The 18,517-nt window shown below is 43.2% G+C and overlaps 1 protein-coding gene across 1 annotated transcript; it reads left to right on the top strand.

The window, feature by feature from the left end:
• The first annotated feature begins 2,555 nt into the window (after nucleotides 1–2,555).
• C1QTNF9 (C1q and tumor necrosis factor related protein 9) lies at nucleotides 2,556–18,099 on the top strand. Its single transcript, XM_006894111.1, has 3 exons — nucleotides 2,556–2,721; nucleotides 14,695–14,757; nucleotides 17,327–18,099. Exons 1-3 carry the CDS (start codon nucleotides 2,556–2,558, stop codon nucleotides 18,097–18,099), a joined length of 1,002 nt encoding a protein of 333 aa, XP_006894173.1.
• The last annotated feature ends 418 nt before the right edge of the window (nucleotides 18,100–18,517 follow it).

The raw sequence follows: 18,517 nt of genomic DNA, 5'->3' as shown, positions 1-18,517 counted from the left end.
ACTGGCAAGGAGCTGCATTGCCAACCCAAAAGAATGTGTGGCTTCAATCTACAAGCAGTTTCTTGGAAGAATGCTCACTCTTCTCCCATGTGATTCACTGCCTCTGAAAAGTCACTGGAGGACCAGCTATGAGCCAGTTCTGACTTGAAAGCATATAACAACAACAGTCTATAGAATGAAAAAAAAAACAAAACAAAACACCAAAACCCCTTAAAAACCAATTATTCTGCTAATTAAAAGAACAAGCACCAATATCTCAAAATTCTCTTTAGGAAATTTTCTAGCAGTTTTTAGTGTCTATAAGATAGTCACAGTTGTAAAGTAGTAGGCTTATTTCTCAGGAATGAGCCCCCTGCTATAGGTTTATTTCTGCCCAATACAATAAAACTGATTTATTAATTAGATTTTTCTTTATTTCTTTTGACAGTTCTGGTGTCAGAAGTGGGATCTGAATAACCCAGGCTAACTGCTGAGAAAAAGGTGCTGGTGCTCACTAGGACCCCTGTGTCCACTCTCATAGAATCTTATAGGATCTGCAGGGCACGGCTTTCTGGGTTTCATCCCCACTCTTTGTATTTTGAGTTCTAGGTGTTTTTTTAGAAAATCAATCTGGAACCTAGTCTTCATCTTGGTAAGTCAGACTTATCTTTTTCTTTTTTTGGGGGGGAAGTAAGTGAATCCTTGTCTCTTTTGACAGCTCGTTGACTGGATCTCAGTTTTGGCATACCCCTACTCCTCACTTACTGACCATCTCATTATCTGACATCTTGCATTTTTAGGAACTTTGACACATTCTCAGGTGGTGTCTCTGATGGTCTCAGTCCCACATGAGACTGCAGTCAGACCACAGGTCAGATCAAGTGACACACTAGTAGATACAGTGAGCACCTCACCATAGGATACCTTGGATCTCTTGGTCCAGTCCCAGAGTGTGGAGTTACAGCAGACAATTCAAGGTTATTGTTGAGTAGAGAAGACTGGATAAGGGACTGATGTTGGAGGAGAAAGACAAGGAAGTGAGGAAAGGAAGAGGGGAGGAGGGCCAAAAGAAATGAGGGACAAGAGAAGTTCCTGGACAAGGCAGGTCGTGAGTGATAGGCAATACCTGGCCACCACCACTACCACTCCCAAACCCAAAGGCTCCACAATTATAGAGGTGTGGTGGGAAAGGAGATTTACCATATCACTTGCATCCCAAAAAGGGAGAACGCCCAAGGAGGAGGCATGGCCCCAACTCTTGCTTAATGCTGATTTCACCTAACAACCTGGTCTTTGGCACTTAAGCTGGTAAGTGAGGGGTGTGTGTAATCGTGCTGGAGATTCAAAGCAGGGGCTCTCTGTTCTCGCTCTACAAACACAAGTTGCCAGGAAGTGGACTGACTGTATCAAAGCTGACTTGAGTTTTGAGTGGTCCCTTTGGGGAACTGGGTTCCTATTTACTTTCTCTATTTCCACTTTGGATACTTCTGTCTGGTGCCCAGGTTTCACGACTGGTTTCCACTTGGTTCATTCAAGCACTCTTCTTGTACTAAGTCCAAGGGAAAAGCACTGAGTCTGACAGAGGACTTAGCTAATTTTTAAAAATGGGTTCATCTGAGTCCAGAAGGATCCGAGAACCCTCCATCTGGGACTTTGACAAGTTGATATGCTTTTTTGTTGTTGTTGTTGTTAAAAAAAATTTGTATTGGTTTGCTTACAAAACTTGTGAACATTGTATTTAATTCATATACATTATAGAAGTTGGTATACTTTTGTTGTTGTTGTTATTGTTTTGTAAGTTGATATACTTTTAAAAATTGGACCCAACTTGATGGTAGTGAGAGACAATATTTAAGCTTAAAACTGTTTCCAAGATCCTTTTGGTAACTTGAAATCTTGGACTTATCCAAAGATCTAATGGAACACATGAACTTAAGCCTCCAAATTCCTGAGACCAGAAGAACTAGAGGGCCTGAGTGACCATGCTGACTGCCCTGAAAAAGATCATAGAGTTTCTCCTGGAGTAGGAGAAAAATGTGAGGGGAAAAGAAATTTTTTTTCATAAAAAACCAAACCAGATTTATAGATCTAATAAAAAGTGTTGGAACTCCACATCTATGGTCTTTAATCATGCTTCAACTTTGGTCTTAAATCACTCCAGTGACTCAACTTTCTAGAAATAGTAGGCAGGCTTATAAGGTGACTGGTAACATCATGGAAGGAGGCACTGGTTAGAACAATTGACTATGCAAGTTCAAAGGGGCACATTTATCCAGGAATAAGGTTCAGAAGACAGGAACAAGTAGAAAATAGGGCCAAATGGAGGTGGGAAACAGAGGAGAGTGCGAGCAGACTTCTGTTCCAACATAAGACTTGTCATCAATGTCATGAATTGTTGAGTGGAAAGCCAACCTGCTCTGTAAACTAACAAAATTGAAAAGATACAATCTTTGGCTAGATTAAATGGGTAAGATGTATTTTGTTAAAGACAAGGAATATGTTTAACCTAAAGTAAACAAAACTGTGTTTTAGAATGAAAAGCTGTTTCTCTTTGTACAGACTCTGTCATCTGAGCCATGAGGTTCTGCTGGGTCCTGCTCGCCATCGGGGCCTGCATAGGGAGTATAAACTCACAGGATGTGTGCAGGCAAGGGCATTCTGGCATCCCCGGGAATCCTGGACACAACGGACTGCCGGGAAGAGATGGGCGAGATGGAGCAAAGGGAGACAAAGGAGATGCAGGTACACTGGTGGCCCTCAGTGCCTTTCACTTACCTCTTTCATTCATGTTATATACTGAGGCATCCATCCATCCATTCCTCACCCATCTGTCCGTTAAGCAAACCCTTATTGAGAACCCATCTCACCAGAGATCAGATTCCATGTTGATGAGGACACAGGACAAAGGCAACATGAGTCCACCTTATGGACTCCCTAATCCAGTGGGGAAAGTTCTTTATTGGTCATCAGCTTTGATGCTTCGCGGCCATCTTCAGGAGCCTTTGATTTTATAGCTCTTCTTGCCATGGATGACAGATATGATGGGTCTTTGGCCACCTGGGCTGTTGACTTTAACTCATTGCGACTCAGATCATTTTAACTCATGATTCATATAGCAGAAGGGAACACTGCCTGCCATTTACCATTCTCACAACCACTGACATGGTCGAGTACACCACTGAAGTAACTACCTTCTCACTGAAGGCCTCCTTCCCCCTCGATGGCCCCTTGTTCACCAAACATGATGCCCCTCTTCTGTGATTGATCTTTTTGATGACGTGTTGGACAATATTCAATGGTGAGCTACAGGGCTTTCTTGGACTAATTTTTGGAAATAGATTACAAAGCCTTTCCACCTAGACTACCTTATATTAAAAGCTGTGCTGAAACCTGACCACTATGGATGACCCTGCTGATATTTGATACAACTTCTAGCATCAGAAAGATACACAGTCTTCTACGATGGAGTGAAAAACTGACATACAGATTAGTGGTAGAGTCCTTAGAGAGACCCACCAGTGTTTGAGAGCATGTGTCAGCAGCGAGCATATTAACCAGCTGCATCCCCCAGGCATGAGGATACCCCTGCACACCTTCTCCATGAAACCTCCCTGCTTGGGTTGATGTTTTTGTTGTTGTTAGGCGCTGTCAAGTGGAGTATGACCCTATGAACAACAGATCTGAATCCTGTCCTATCCTGTGCCATCCTCACAATCCCTAACATATTCGAGCCATTGCTGCAGTCACTGTGTCAATCCACCCTCCCTTCACTTTCCCAAGCTTGATGTTCTTCCCCAATAAATAGCCCCTTCTAGCACCATGCCCAAGGCATATGGGACGAAGCTTTATCATCTTTGTTTCTAAGGAGTCCTCTGGCTGCATCTTCTCCAAGATATATCTGTTTGTTCTCTTGGCAGTCTATGGGATGTTTGATACTCCTCTTCAACACCAGTTCAAAGGCATCAATACTTCTTCTGTCATCCTTATTCACTGTCCAGCTCTCAGCAGCATATTAAGTGATTGAAAAGTCCATAGCCTGAAAAAGGTGTACTCTAGTCCCTTGGGCCTTGTGACCAAGCACCAGCACTAAGGATCCAGCTGACCCACACGAACTTGTGCCACACTATATGTTGTTGTTGTGTGCCATCAAGTTGCTTGCGACTCATAGCAACCCTATGTACAACAGCCCTAAACTCTCTTCTGTCCTGTGCCAATCTCATTGTCTCTGACACACCCATCCCGATTACCCCAGTCACTGGATCAATCCACCTCCGAGAGTGCCTTCCCCTCCTGTGCCGTCCCTCCACCCTCCCAAGCATGATGTCCTTCTCCAAGCACCAGCCTCTCCTTACAACATGTCCAAAGTATGTCTGTCAGATGAAGCCTTAGAATCCTTGCCTCCAAGGAGCAACCCGGTGTAACCCTTTCCAGGATGAATCTGTTTGTTTTCCTAGCAGTCCGTGGTACACTCAATACTCATGTCCAACACCAAAGCTCAAAGGCATCAATTATCCTTCTATCCTCCTTAGTCATTGTCCAACTCTCTGATGCATATACTGTACCATAATACCACCATCTGGAACTCCATGCTCCATCAGAGTCCTTAGCTGGGGCCAGAAGAGGCTGTCCTTCACTTTAATATTATATGTCTGATTGTCTTTGTGGTTTTCTGTTTGAGACAACACCTATATATTAGTCGTTGTAGAATGGGAATATCTTGTGGGTGCTATGAAAGTTGTGCCATTGATCTATCACGTGTCAGGGAGGCCAACCAAAGCAGACAGGTTTAAGCAGAGCTTCCAGATTAAGACAGACTAGGAAGCAGGATTGTCCATCTACTTCTGAAATAGCAGGCCTCTGAAAGCCCTATGTACAATAGAGGAACAAGATTAGTTAATAGTATTAGAGGTAGAGACCAGATTTGAAGTAAATCAAAATGAAGAGAAACAGCTGCAAACATCCTTTAATTGTTGGAACATGGAATATATGAAGTATGAATGTTGAAAAACTAGAAGTTGTGAAAAATGGAACAGAACATATGTCAATATTCTAGGTGTTAGTGAGATGAGATGGACTGGCTTTGGACACTGAGTCAGACAATCACATAGTATCCTATGCTGTGCATGAAAACTAGGAAGCGTGGTGTGCGTTCATAGTTTAAAAGACCATTTTAAGTTCTATTTTGAAGTACAATGTTTGTGATAGGATATTATACATATGAACACAAGGAAGGACTGTTAATATGACTATTATGCAAATATATGTACTAAGAGCTAATGCCAAAGAGGAAGAAATGGAAGATTTTGATCAAATTTTGTGGTCTGAAATTGACCAACTGTGCAATCATGATGCATTAATAATAACTGGTGGCTGGAATACAAAGTTTGGAAACAATGAAGATGGAATGGTAGTCAGAAAGTGTGGACTTGGTGATAGAAACAAGGAAGGAAATAGAAGGAGTTTTGTATGTTCAATGATGCAGTCATTGCAAATACTTTTTTTTCCAAAAATACAAATGGTGACTTTCCACACGGACCTTACCTGATGGACTGTGTAGGAATCAGATTGACTACATCTGTGGAAGGAATTTCTGGAGAAGCTCAACAAGGCTAGTTGCTGACTGTGGAACAGACTATCAATTACTTATGTGCAATTTCAAACTGATGTTGAAGAAAATGAAAACAAGTCCTCAAATACCAAAATATAATCTTGAATCTACCTCATCTGAATTTAAAAATCATTTTAAGAATTGATTTGAAGCTCTATCAGTGGGAATGGATGGCTGAATATCTCATAGGAAGTCCTCTGAACAAAGCCACGGGTCTTTGGGCTCCTTGCCTCAGAAACACAGCAGTCGGCACCAGTGGAAGGTGAAGAGCTTCTCCAAGGTTGATACCATCAAGCCTGTCCACTACATGGCCTTCCTGGACCACAAGGCTGGCATGACTCACACTGTGAGGGAGGTGGACAGGATGAGGTATAATGGGAATAAAAAGGATGTGATGGAGTCTGTGACAATTGTAGAGACACCCCCCAGGGTGACTGTGGGCCTAGCTGTTGTTGTTATTGATTGCCTTCAACTCGAGCATGACTCATAGCGACCCTACGAACAAAAGGCCTGAGGACCCTCTACAACTATTGACATTTATCAAAGTTCATAGAGTTTCTGGAGGCATGTTGTTTAGGAAGTGGCTGCCACTCCAGCTTCCAAATCTGTCATAGAATGTTATTGTTGTTATGTGCCATTGAGTCGCCTGTGGTGCATATCAGCTCTGAACCCCTCCCTGTCCTGAGCCAGTCTCACTGATTCAAACACACCTTCCCCCTTCGCCCCAGTTACTGAATCAATCCATATCATCCGGGGTCTTCCTCCCCTGCAATGTCCATCCACCCTTCCAAACATGATGTCCTTCTCCAAGGACTGATTTCTCCTGGCCACATGCCCAAAGTAAGTGAGGTGGAGCTTCAAAATCCTAGCCTCCAAGAAGATACTTGGTTTCACCCTCTCCAAGACAGACATATTTGTTTTCTTGGCAGTGCTACATGGAAATCACTCCTATTCCTTGTGGCCTCCGCACCTTCAAGACAGTTTGCTGACACATCATATATGAGTACAAATGGTGCTTCTACAAGAATGGGCACAAGTCTAATAAGGTTTTCACCAATTACTGCAAGAAATGGCAGGGTGAGGATGGCAGGAAGCTGTTAGAAAAGGACTTCAGCAGTAGGAAGACTGGAAGTAGGAGTGGCATCCACTTCCTAAACAACATACCTCCGGAAACTCTATGAACTTTGATAAATGTCGATAGTTGTAGAGGGGCTTCAGGCCTTTTGTTCATAGGGTTGCTATGAGTCATGCTTGGATTGAAGGCAACTACTATCTCTCAGACAAGAGCAACAGTCCTCGGGTTGCTTTGTCCACTACGGTGAAAATGAACAGCAGCTTTGTCATGCTGAAAGGCTGCAAGGTGGGGACCAAGGAGTGACTGCTGACTTTCCTCAGGTCCCTACTGGTGCAGACCAAATGCCAGCCTCTAGAGAAGATTGATCTCAAATTCATCTGCACCATCTCCAAGTTTGGCCATGATGTGGCCACTTTCAGACAATGGAGAAGAAGGTCTTCATGGGACCACTTGAGAAAGACTGGTTGACAAGCAGGAAGGTGCTTAAATGTCAGGAATAAATTGTGCCTCTAGTGGGGCCACAATAAAAAAAATATTTTCCAGTGGAGGTTGTTGTTGTTGTTATGTGCCATCGAGTTGTTTGCAACTCATAGCGACCCTATGCACAACAGCCCTAAATCCTGCTCTATCCTACACCAACCGCACTGCCTCTGACACACCCATACCGATTACCCCAGTCACCGAATGAATCCATCTCATAGAGGGTCTTCCCCTCCTGCGCCGTCCCTCCACCCTCCCAAGCATGATGTCCCTCTCCAAGGAGGACCTGTCCCTCCTGGCAACATGTTCAAAGTATGTCAAATGAAGCCCCAGAATCCTTGCCTCCAAGGAGTAGCTTGGTTTAATCCTCTCCAAGATGAATCTGTTTGTTTTCTTGGCAGTCCATGGTACATTCAGTACCCTTCTCCAGCACCACAGCTCAAAGGCATCAACTTTTCTTCTGTCCTCCCTAGTCATTGTCCAACTCTCTGATGCATAACAAGCGATTGCAAAGACCATGGCCTGTATTCGGGTGCCCTTTGTTTTCCGAGAGACACCGTTGCTCCTGAGTACTTTAGAGAGGTCCCTAATGGCAGACTTTCCCATCGCGATACGCTTTTTGATTTCCTGACTGCTGGTGCCAAGAGTGTTGACTGTGGAGCCAAGCAAACTGAAGCTGTGAACAATCTCAATCTCTTTGCCATCCATCCTGATGCTGCCAATTGGTCCAGTGGTGAGAATCTTTGTCTTCTTGACATTGAGCCTCAGCCCATACTGAAGGCTGCAGTCCTTGACCCTCTGCAGCAAGTGCATGAGATCTTCCTCAGTTTCAGCAAGCAGGGTTGTGTCATCTCCATAACGCAGATTGTTAATAGATCTTCCACCAATCCTGATGCCACATTTCTCCTCACACAGCCCAGCCTCCCGTATAATCTGCTCTGCATACAGGTTGAAAAGGTATGGAGACAGGATGCATCCCTGGTGTATACCCTTCCCAATTTTGTACCATACAGTGTTACCTGGCTCTGTTCTGACTACGGCCTCTTGGTCCAAGTACAGGTTTCACATTAACACAATTAAATGTTCTGGGATTCCCATTCTTCTCAGAGTCAGCCACAGTTTGTTATGATCCACACAGTCAAATGCCTTTGCATAATCAATGAAACACAGATAGATATTCTTCTGGTATTCCTTGCTTTCAGCCAAGATCCATCTAACATCAGCAACAATATCCCTAGTACCACGACCCCTTCTAAACCCAGCCTGGACTTCCGGCAATTCTCTGCTGATGTGCTGTTCTAATCGTTTTTGGATAATCTTCAGTAGAATCTTGCTTGCATGTGAAATCAATGACACTGTTCTGTAGTTTCCACACTCAGTTGGGTCACCTTTCTTTGGAATGGGAACAAATATAGATCTCTTCCAGTCAGTTGGCCAAGTGGTTGTTCTCCAGATTTCTTGGCACAACTTGGTGAGCACATCCAGGGCAACATCTGTTATCTGAAATACTTCAATTGGTATACCATCTATTCTTGGGGCCTTATTTTTTGCTATTTCCTTCAAAGCAGCTTGAACTTCTTCCTTCATCACCATAGTGGAGGCAAAAAAAAAAGAAGAATAGGTTTGAAGCAATCAGCACTCTTGGCACTGGTAGCCAAGAAATCAAAATACGATTTGCTCTGCGGAAAGCTGCTGTCAGGGACCTCTCCAAAGTGTTAAAGTCTGTTGATCAAGTTATGCCTGATTCAGGCCAGGGTGTTTGCAAGTACTTGCTATGCATCAAAGAGCTGGATAATGACAAGGGTTGAAAAAAAAATAAAATTTATTAAAAAAAGATAGAATTGATGCCTTTGAGTTGTGGTGCTGGAGAAGAGACTATCAAGAGAACAAGTGAAGAAAGTGAAACCAGGCTGCTCCTCGGAGGCAAAGATTTTGAAGCTCCACCTCACATACTTTGGGCATGTGGCAATGGGCCATCAGTCTCTGGAGAAGAGCATCATGCTTAGAAAGGTAAAGGGACAGTGCAGGAGAGGAAGAACACAGATAAGATGGATTGACACAGTAATTGGGGTAATGGGGATAGATGTGTCAGAGACTGGCTGAGGACAGGGCAAGACTCAGAGCTATTGTACATAGGGTTGCTGTGAGTTCCAGAAGACTTGATGGCACATAACAACATGTTTGGAACATTGGTCACCAGTGATCAAAGACTAGAGGAGTTGTTGAATGAAGGATATCATCCATGAAAAGAGCAAAAGGTCATTGCAAAGAGGAGCAAGTAAAAAGCAAAATTAATATCAGAAGAGACTCTGAAAATAGCACTAGAGCGTCAAGAAGCCAAAATGAAGGGAAGAGATGTTAAAGTAAAAGAGCTGAACAGAAGACTTCAAAGAGTCTGACTGGATAGTAAATTACAAATTCATGTGGTTCCAGCCACTTCCGCATTAGACCAATCTCATTCCCAGGTAGAAAAAAAAAATCACAAATTAAATAAACAAATAAAAACAAAACCCACACAAGTTCTCTGCACTGAGATGATTCCATCTGTCAAAAATCCTCCACTGGATTCTAAGGCTGTAAATCTTTATAGGAGGAGATTTCCCAGATGCTTCCATTGGAGCAGCAAGTGGATTTGAACTCAACCTTTTGGATAGCAGTGCAACATGTAATGTACCACACCACCAGGGCTCCTCAATGAAAAATCCAGACCAAGTTAATAGCAAAACCTCAGTCTTTCTGAAGTAGAGTCTTCTAGTCTACTGAAAAGCAACGATGTCAGTATGGAGACTAAGGTGCACCTAATATAGGCCATAGTTTGGCAATTACTTGTGATGCATCAGCTGGACAATGAATAGGGATGACAGAAGGAGAATTTATGCCTTTGAGCTGTGGTGCTGGAGAAGAGTATTGAATATCCATGGACTGCTAAGAGAACAAACAGGTTAGTTTTAGAGAGGGTGAAACCAGGCTGCTCCTTGGAGGCAAGGATTCTGAAGCTTCATCTGACATACTCTGGGCATGTTGCAATGTTGGACCAGTCCTTGGTGAGGGATGACATGCTTGGGAGGGTGGAGGGACAAAGCAAGAGAGGAAGACCCTCAATGAGGTGAATTGATTTGGTGAATGGGGTAATGGGGGTAGATGTGTCAGAGACAATAAAATTGGCACAGGATAGAGCAGGTTTTAGTACTGTTTTACATAAGGTCACATGAGTTGCAGGCAACTCGTGGGCACACAACAACAACAGCATCTCTCTCTCAGGGACCTGCGTGTGTGCGTTTGTGTGTCCTCATATGCATCTCAGGATGTATTGGTCTTCACAATTACTCAACCCTGTACTCGTAACCTCCTTCCTGCCTGCCACAACCACTCTGGACTCCAGAGACAGGGCTGGGCAGGAAAGAAGAGGTGCAAGAAATGTTACTTATGCAACAGTTGTTCTAAAACAAAGAGACAGCAGCAGTTGTGCTAAGACATCTGGAGGACAACCAGCTGCCCAACTGACTGGAAAAGATAGATACTTGTTTCCATTCCAAAGAAATTATCTTAACCATATCATTAATATCACATGCAAGCAAGATTCTGCTGAAAATTATCCAAAAATAACTGGAGCAAGATGTCAACAGAGAACTGCCAGATGTGCAGGCTGGATTTAGAAGAGGTCATGGTACTATGGATATTATAGCTAATGTTACATGGATCTTAGCAGAAAGCAGAGAATACCAGAAGAGTATCTATCTGTGCTTCATTGACTATGCAAAGGCTTTTGAGTGTGTGGATCACAACAACTGTGGCTGACTCTGAGAAGAATGGGAATCCCAGAACATTTGTTCATGCTTATGTGAAACCTATGCTTAGACCAATAGCAATCAATCATCAGAACAGAGCAAGGAGATATTACATGGTTCAAAATCAAGAAGAGGGTCCCTCAGGGATGTATTTTGTCTCCATACCTTTTCAATATGTATGCAGAACAGATCATCTGAGATGCTGGGCTGTACAAGGAAGAATGTGGAACCAGGATTGGTGGAAGAGTCCTCAACAAATTGTGTTATGCAAATGACACTACCCTGCTTGCTGAAACTGAGGAAGACTTGAAGCACTTGGTGCAGAAGGTCAAGGACTGCAGCCTTTGATATGGATTGAAGCTCATCATCAAGAAAACAAAGATTCTCACCACTGGGCCAATTGGCAGCATCAGTATGGATGGTGAAGACATTGAAATAGTTAACAGTTTTAGTTCACTTGGCTCCACAATCAACACTCTTGGTAACAGCAGCCAGGAAATCAGGAGATGAATTGCATTGGGAAAGTCAGCTGTGAGGGACCTCTCAAGAGTACTGTAGGGCAATGACGTCAAGGCTGGAGACTAAGGTGTGCTTGATCCAGGCTATGGTCTTTGCAATTACATACTATGCATCTGAGAATTGGACAGTGAATAAGGATGATAGAAAGAGAATTGATGCCTTTGCGCTGTGGTGCTGGAGAAGAGTGTTGAATATTCCATGGACTTCTAGGAGAACAAACCCATTTGTCCTGGAGAGGGGAAGCCGGAATGCTCCTTGGAGTCAAGGATTCTGAAGCTTCATCTGACATACTTAGGGCATCTTGCAAGGAGGGACTGGTCCTTGGAGAGGGACATCATGTTTGGGAGATTGGAGGGACAGCACAGGAGAGGGAGACCCTCGATGAGATGGATCAATTCTGTGATTGGGGTGATGGGAATGAGTGTGTCAGAGACGGTGAGGTTGACACAGGATGCATCAGGGTTTAGGGCTTTTGTACATAGGGTCACTATGAGTCGCAAGCAACAACACATAACAACATAACAATAACAAAATTGAACAGAATGCTGACCCCATATGAAACCATAATCAATGTCACTTAACAGGTTGGACAAAAATTGTCAAATGGGAATCTAATTTATGGTATTAACTATCACAAAAAACACAACTGGTGCCTTCTGGACCTCCTGTAGTCGCAACTAATGGGCCCTGCAGTGGACTGAATTGTTCTTCCAATACCTGAGTCAGTTTAGCGAGGCCACATTCCTCAGCGGCTTGGCAGGCATGTCATGACGTAACCATATCTAATAAGGTGATGTGTTATGATCAGCTAATCAGTTGTAATGGGACTAGTATGGGATCCAACACCTATACTCAGCTCACAGTCCTGATTGGAAGTTAGGGGAGTGTCCTTGGGATGGAACCTAAATCATCTTCTAATTTATGAGAGATGAAGAGGGAGAAATGAGCAGAGAAGGAGGGACCTGACTATCCTCCAGAAAGATGATCTTGAAATAGAGCACTTTGTTTGAGCTGGGTCCCTGGGCTGGGAACCTCCTTGACACAGGGGAAGGCCAATGCAAGTGGGAATCTCCACGGAATGTCAGGCCTATAGATACTGAGAGGAAACAAGGACTTTCCTCCTCAGCTGACACAGGAATAAAGCCTTGCCCTAGAGCTGTCTTGAACTTAGACTTTTAGACTCATTATTAGGAAAAAATCAATTTCTGTTTGTTATAGCCTCCCACATGTTATTTCTGATACAGCAGCCCTAGAGAACTGCTACTGGTGTCACCTACGTTTAGTGAGATTTCTGCTCCAGAAGGGTGATAACGAAGGGAGAGGAAGGAGAAAGCTGGCAGTTCACCACTATTCAGAAACTCCGCTGGGCAGACGAATGCAACCCTGACTTCTCTGTGTGTGAAACTGCTTTCTCTATTTCTCATCTGCAGCTGACAATACATTATGTGCATGCAGTAAAAAAAATCCGGGTTATAAAACCTTATCTTGTGCTTCTATAACCACATTGATATAGACTATGGAACGATATATTTAGATTTAGCAGATTTAGTTTTTAGACTTAGATTGTGTACTTAGATTTAGCAGAGTTATTAAGTCATTTAATCAATTCATATAATGCCCTATTTTTTCCTTGTTTTTTAAATTTTTACTGGGTTTTGCTGCAGAACGTCAAGTCCTGCAGTCTTCAATATGGATTGACATTCAATATCAAGAAAACAAAGATTTTCACCACTGGGCCAATTGGCAGCATCAGTATGGATGGTGAAGAGATTGAAATAGTTAACAGTTTTAGTTTACTTGGCTCCACAGTCAACACTCTTGGTAACAGCAGCCAGGAAATCAAGAGATGAATTACATTGGGAAAGTCAGCTGTCAGAGACCTCTCAAGAGTACTGTAGAGCAACGACGTCAAGGCTGGAGACTACGGTACGCCTGACCCAGGCTATAGTCTTTGCAATTATGTTCTATGCATCTGAGAGTTGGACCATGAATAAGGATGATAGAAAGAGAATTGATGCCTTTAAGCTGTGGTGCTGGAAAAGTGTTGAATATACCATGGACTTCTAGGAGAACAAACAGGTTTGTCCTGGAGAGGGGAAGCCGGAATGCTCCTTGGAGTCAAGGATTCTGAAGCTTCGTCTGACATAATTTGGGCATGTTGCAAGGAGGGACTGGTCCTTGGAGAGGGACATCATGTTTGGCAGAGTGGAGGAACGGCGCAGGAGAGGGAGACCCTTGATGAGATGGATCGATTCTGTGAGTGGAGTGGTGGGAATAAGTGTGTTAGAGACGGCGAGGTTGGCACAGGATAGAATGGCGTTTAGGGCTCTTGTACACGGGGTCGCTATGAGTCGCAAGTGACTCGATGGCACATAACAACAACAACAACAACATTGAGTTTTGAGTTTATGAAACAGATTGACTTCTCATCCAACCTTTCTTTCTTGTGATTGCTAATTTTAAAAAATTGTTTTTTAATTTGAGTGAAAGTTTATGGATTATACTGGTTTGCATTTGTTGTTATTGATAAGTGCTGTCAAATCATAGATAACTCATAGTGACCCTATGAGCGAAAGAACCGAACACTTGTATAACTTTCATCATTTCAGTGCCCATAATGTGCTTGCACCTCTCCCCCTCCCTCCTCATTTCCTCCTCCTGAGTCTCATTTCCGCTAAGCAGTCATGGTCTTTGTTGCACCCAGCCCAAGCCCTCACCTGCTGTTCTGTGTGCTCATCTCATCTCGGAGCAAGGGCCTTGGGAGGTCCATACAGCAGTTTTGATAATTCACTTATTACTCTTCATTTGGGCTGCATGAGTCCTAGAAGTACAGGTAGTGAAACTCCAGCTCACTTAGTTAGGACAGACATGTCAACAGGAAAGGCCAATCACTAGTACAGCTAGCATGTTTTGTACTGAATTGGTCAAATAAAGAAAACATTCAGTGAGATGATTGCCCCAATAGTTACAACAATGGATCAAACATAGCAGAGACTATGAAGATGACACAAGATTGGGCAACACTTCATTTCATCAGACATCAGATCATCGTGAATGGAAATGGGTTCAATGGCAACTAAAAACAACCACTGGCTTGAGATTTCCTCCTATCTGCCTCTTTCCATAACAAGGGAGGATGGCGTTGCTCTGTGGACCTTTCCACATTCATTAGTCTTTGAGACCAATGTATAATGAAGATGGAATGAGAATTTTCCGTTTTTTCCTGTTTCTTTCCCCTCATCTAGGAGAACCAGGAATTCCCGGAGGTCCAGGTAAAGATGGAATTAATGGACAAAAAGGAGAACAAGGTCAGAAAATGTTTCCCTATTTTACTGTGATCTAATTCTTCCAATGAATGAGTAATAATTGTTGTTTGCCAAGAATAAGCTCTTTACTAAACTCTGGGATGATCCAAAGACAAAGCAACACCGTTCTTGTTCTTTAAAAGCTCTTATTGCTGAATGGTTGATCTAAGAACTTTTAGGACAATCTTGATCAAAAGGGGGGAAATGTAGAACAAAATTCCATTAACTGAAGAATCTAGACTTTCTGGATTTCAAAAATTATTGCTCTGAGAGAATTTTTAAAGCTTAAGCCAAAACATTCCCATACATCTTCTTTAAACCAAAAAATAAAACCCTCTGGTGTCCTCTCAATGCCAATTCAAAGTGATCCCATAGGACATAGTAGAATGACCCATGAGACTGTAAATCTTTACAAAGTCCATGGATTCATTTATCTCCTTCAGAGTAGCTAATCTTTCTGCAGGGGCAGCAGGGGAGGGTAGCTAATAGATTAAAATTACTAGCGTTTGGTTTATTTGTCAAATTCTTTCACCACTGTGCCACCAGAACTTCTTAAATCAAACAATGAAACCAACCAAATCCATTGCCCTTAGAGTCAAGTCTAATTCATATTCACCCTCTATCAGATTTCTCAGGGCATAGAAATCTTTAAAGGAGGACACTGCCCATCTTTCTCCTTCAGAGCAGCTGGTGGATTCAATCTGCCATCCTCTCTGTTAGCAGTCCACTACATTCTACTTTACACTACTAGGGCCCCTTGAATGAAACAATAGGTCAATTTAATTAGTAAAGAATGTTTCAAGATGCTGCTTTTAAAGAAAAATCTATCTTGGATCAAACTGACAAAAGCAACTCTAAAGATTAAATGGGAATCTTTGCTGGCAATGAGTTTCTATCAATGAGGAAGAGACTGCTCAGAAAAGGAGAGTGAAAATGTCTGCACAACCTAAAGAACAAAAGCATGTAGGGAGAGCCCTTTCTTTCCAGGTTTTAGAAGAAGGACTGTGGCTCCTCCAGAACCTGCAGGCAAGTTCCCCGGAGATCTCCATGCATCTTGGTCCTCCTTGGCATCAGGAAGGTTCCCAGTGCAGGTGCCTAGTCCATGCAGATATGCTCCACTCCTGGCGATTCTTTCTTGGTGGTCCTGAGGTGCCCTCTCTCAGCTCCCTTTTCTCCACTTTCACCTCTCTTGTGATATAAAAGGTGTTACAGGCCACTTTATGGAAACTTCCCATAGATTGTATCAGGGTTGTGATGGGTTTACTCAGTGTTGCATTAACCCTGGAACAACTATTTGGTTTATCAGATCATTAGGGGTTGTTACACAACTTCTGCACATGACATAATTTTTTTAAAAATTTATTATTTTTTTAACATTGTTGCACATTTTTTCCTTCTCCTCCTTCCCCTAGCCCTCCCTGCAATGCACCCCTTGTTCCAGATTGTTGTCATACATATAATGCCTAATTATATATTACTTTTGTACCGTTCTTTCCCTCATCTGATCTAATGCAGTGTTCATTATCTATCTACACTTTCTCAATTCTCTCCCCCAACCTTTCTCATGTCTGCCCTATTTTTATAACAGTGATTTGTCTTTTTGTGACTGAGATATTTCACTCATCATAATGTCCTCCAAACTCTCCCATGTTGCATTTAGTGTTTTATGAGTTCATTGTTTTTCAGTGCTGAATAATAATCCATTGGGTGAATGGACCATTGTTTTTCTATCCATTTGTTTGTTAATGGGCATTTGAGTTGCTTCCATCTCTTTGCTATTGTGAATAATGCAACAATAAGCAGGGTGTGCATTTATCTCTTTGAGTCATGGCTCTGATTTCTTTAGGGTGTATCCTCAGTAATAAAATTGCTGGGTCAAATGGTATTTCTATTTTCAACTTTTTGAGAAAGTGCCAGAATGCCCTCTGTAGTGGCTATACCATTTCACACTCCCACCATCAGTGAATAAGTGTTCAAATATCTCCACAACCTCACCAACATTTGTTGTTTGCTGCCCTGTTGAACTTTGCTATTGTTGCTGGGGTATAAAATAATTTTGAGGGAACACAATTCAATCCCTAGCAATAACTACGAATTGACAGCTGACTAAAAGGCACCCGACAACCACAATATTTTCTTTCTAAAATTTTTAACATGTGTATGTGTGCATCTGATGTGCCAAATGCATTAATGGCTGGTTACCCAATGCAGACAGAGAGTGGGGTGGAGCTCCCCAATTAAAACAAGCTTGGAAGGAGGAGTGGCATCCACTTCTGTAATAGCTTGCCTCCAGAAACCCTATGAACCTGGAGAGAGGATGAAAGGCACCCAGCGTTGAGGACTCTCTTCCATAGGGTCGCTGTGAGTCACCTGCGACTTGACGGCACTTAACAGCAACATGTGTGCATGCATGCAGAACTTGGTAGTAAATGAACATCAACCCTTGCACCTATGCTATCCCTGTATACTGCTTTCCCTCTTTCATAGGCCCTGCTGTAGAAAGAACAAAAGTTACTTTCCAGCAGCTCACAGTTTATAGTCGTCACTTCCGTTGTTCTTCTTTTCCAATTAGGAGCAGATGGAAAAGTAGAAGCAAAAGGCATCAAAGGTGAACCAGGCTCAAGAGGATCACCAGGGAAGCATGGGCCGAAGGGACTTGTGGGTCCCATGGGAGAGAAAGGCCTCAAAGGGGACCCCGGCATTCAAGGGCAAAAGGGGATTAAGGGTGAGGTGGGGCCCATGGGACCAGAAGGCTTGCAGGGAAACCCTGGACCTTTGGGTCCGACTGGCTTACGTGGTCCTGTTGGCCCCATTGGGAAGCCTGGCCCCCAGGGAGATGCTGGACCTGTGGGGCCTCAGGGGGAGCCAGGAGCTCGAGGCCTGAGAGGCTGGAAAGGGGACCGAGGAGAAAAAGGGAAAATTGGGGAAACACCTGTGCTGCCCAAGAGTGCCTTCACTGTGGGACTGACCGTGTTGAGCAAGTTTCCAGCCTCGGATTTACCCATCAAGTTTGATCGGATCCTCTACAATGAGTTCAACCACTACAATGTGGCCACGGGGAAGTTCACCTGCCACGTGGCTGGCGTCTATTACTTCACCTACCACATCACGGTCTTCTCCAGGAACGTGCAGGTGTCCTTGGTGCGGAATGGGGTGAAGGTCCTGAACACCAAAGATGGTTATCTGAGCTCAGAAGACCAGGCCTCTGGGGGCATGGTCCTGGAGCTGAAGCTGGGGGACGAGGTATGGATGCAGGTGACAGGTGGTGAGCGGTTCAATGGCTTGTTTGCAGATGAAGATGATGACACCACTTTCACGGGCTTCTTGCTATTCACCAGCCCATGACCATGACTGTGACAGGCTTTATAGACCTGCCACACCACTCAGCCTAAGCCACTGAACAAAGAAGCCGTCCAGGGAGTTTACATCGCTAATGACACAAATTACTGCAGTAATTACACCAAAGCAAAATTATTTCCACAGTCCAGTCTATCGCTGAAAGAATAAATTTAAAAAATACTTGTGTTGTTTCTCATAATTTATTTCATGGTTTTCTTCCTTCTCTTTATCTGAAGATGCCTTCTTGTGTGTATGACGTTGAGAAGAGAGTTTTGCTATCCTAATTATGTCCCAGGACCCAGGCTGAGATTTTGCTGTGTTTCAGGAAGGAAGGAAAGGAATGTGTTTTGTTCTTCTTAATGGCAATGAACTTTCACCTGTTGATGGTGAGAAATCTCAGTGAACTAAAGAACTGTTGTTTCCT

Source organism: Elephantulus edwardii, unplaced genomic scaffold, assembly GCF_000299155.1.
Source record: "Elephantulus edwardii isolate Elephantulus edwardi_28Jun2011 unplaced genomic scaffold, EleEdw1.0 scaffold00135, whole genome shotgun sequence".
In the NCBI taxonomy this organism is placed as follows: domain Eukaryota; kingdom Metazoa; phylum Chordata; class Mammalia; order Macroscelidea; family Macroscelididae; genus Elephantulus; species Elephantulus edwardii.
The sequence above is the reverse complement of the archived record's forward strand: the minus strand, read 5'-3'. Positions and strand labels throughout refer to the sequence as shown.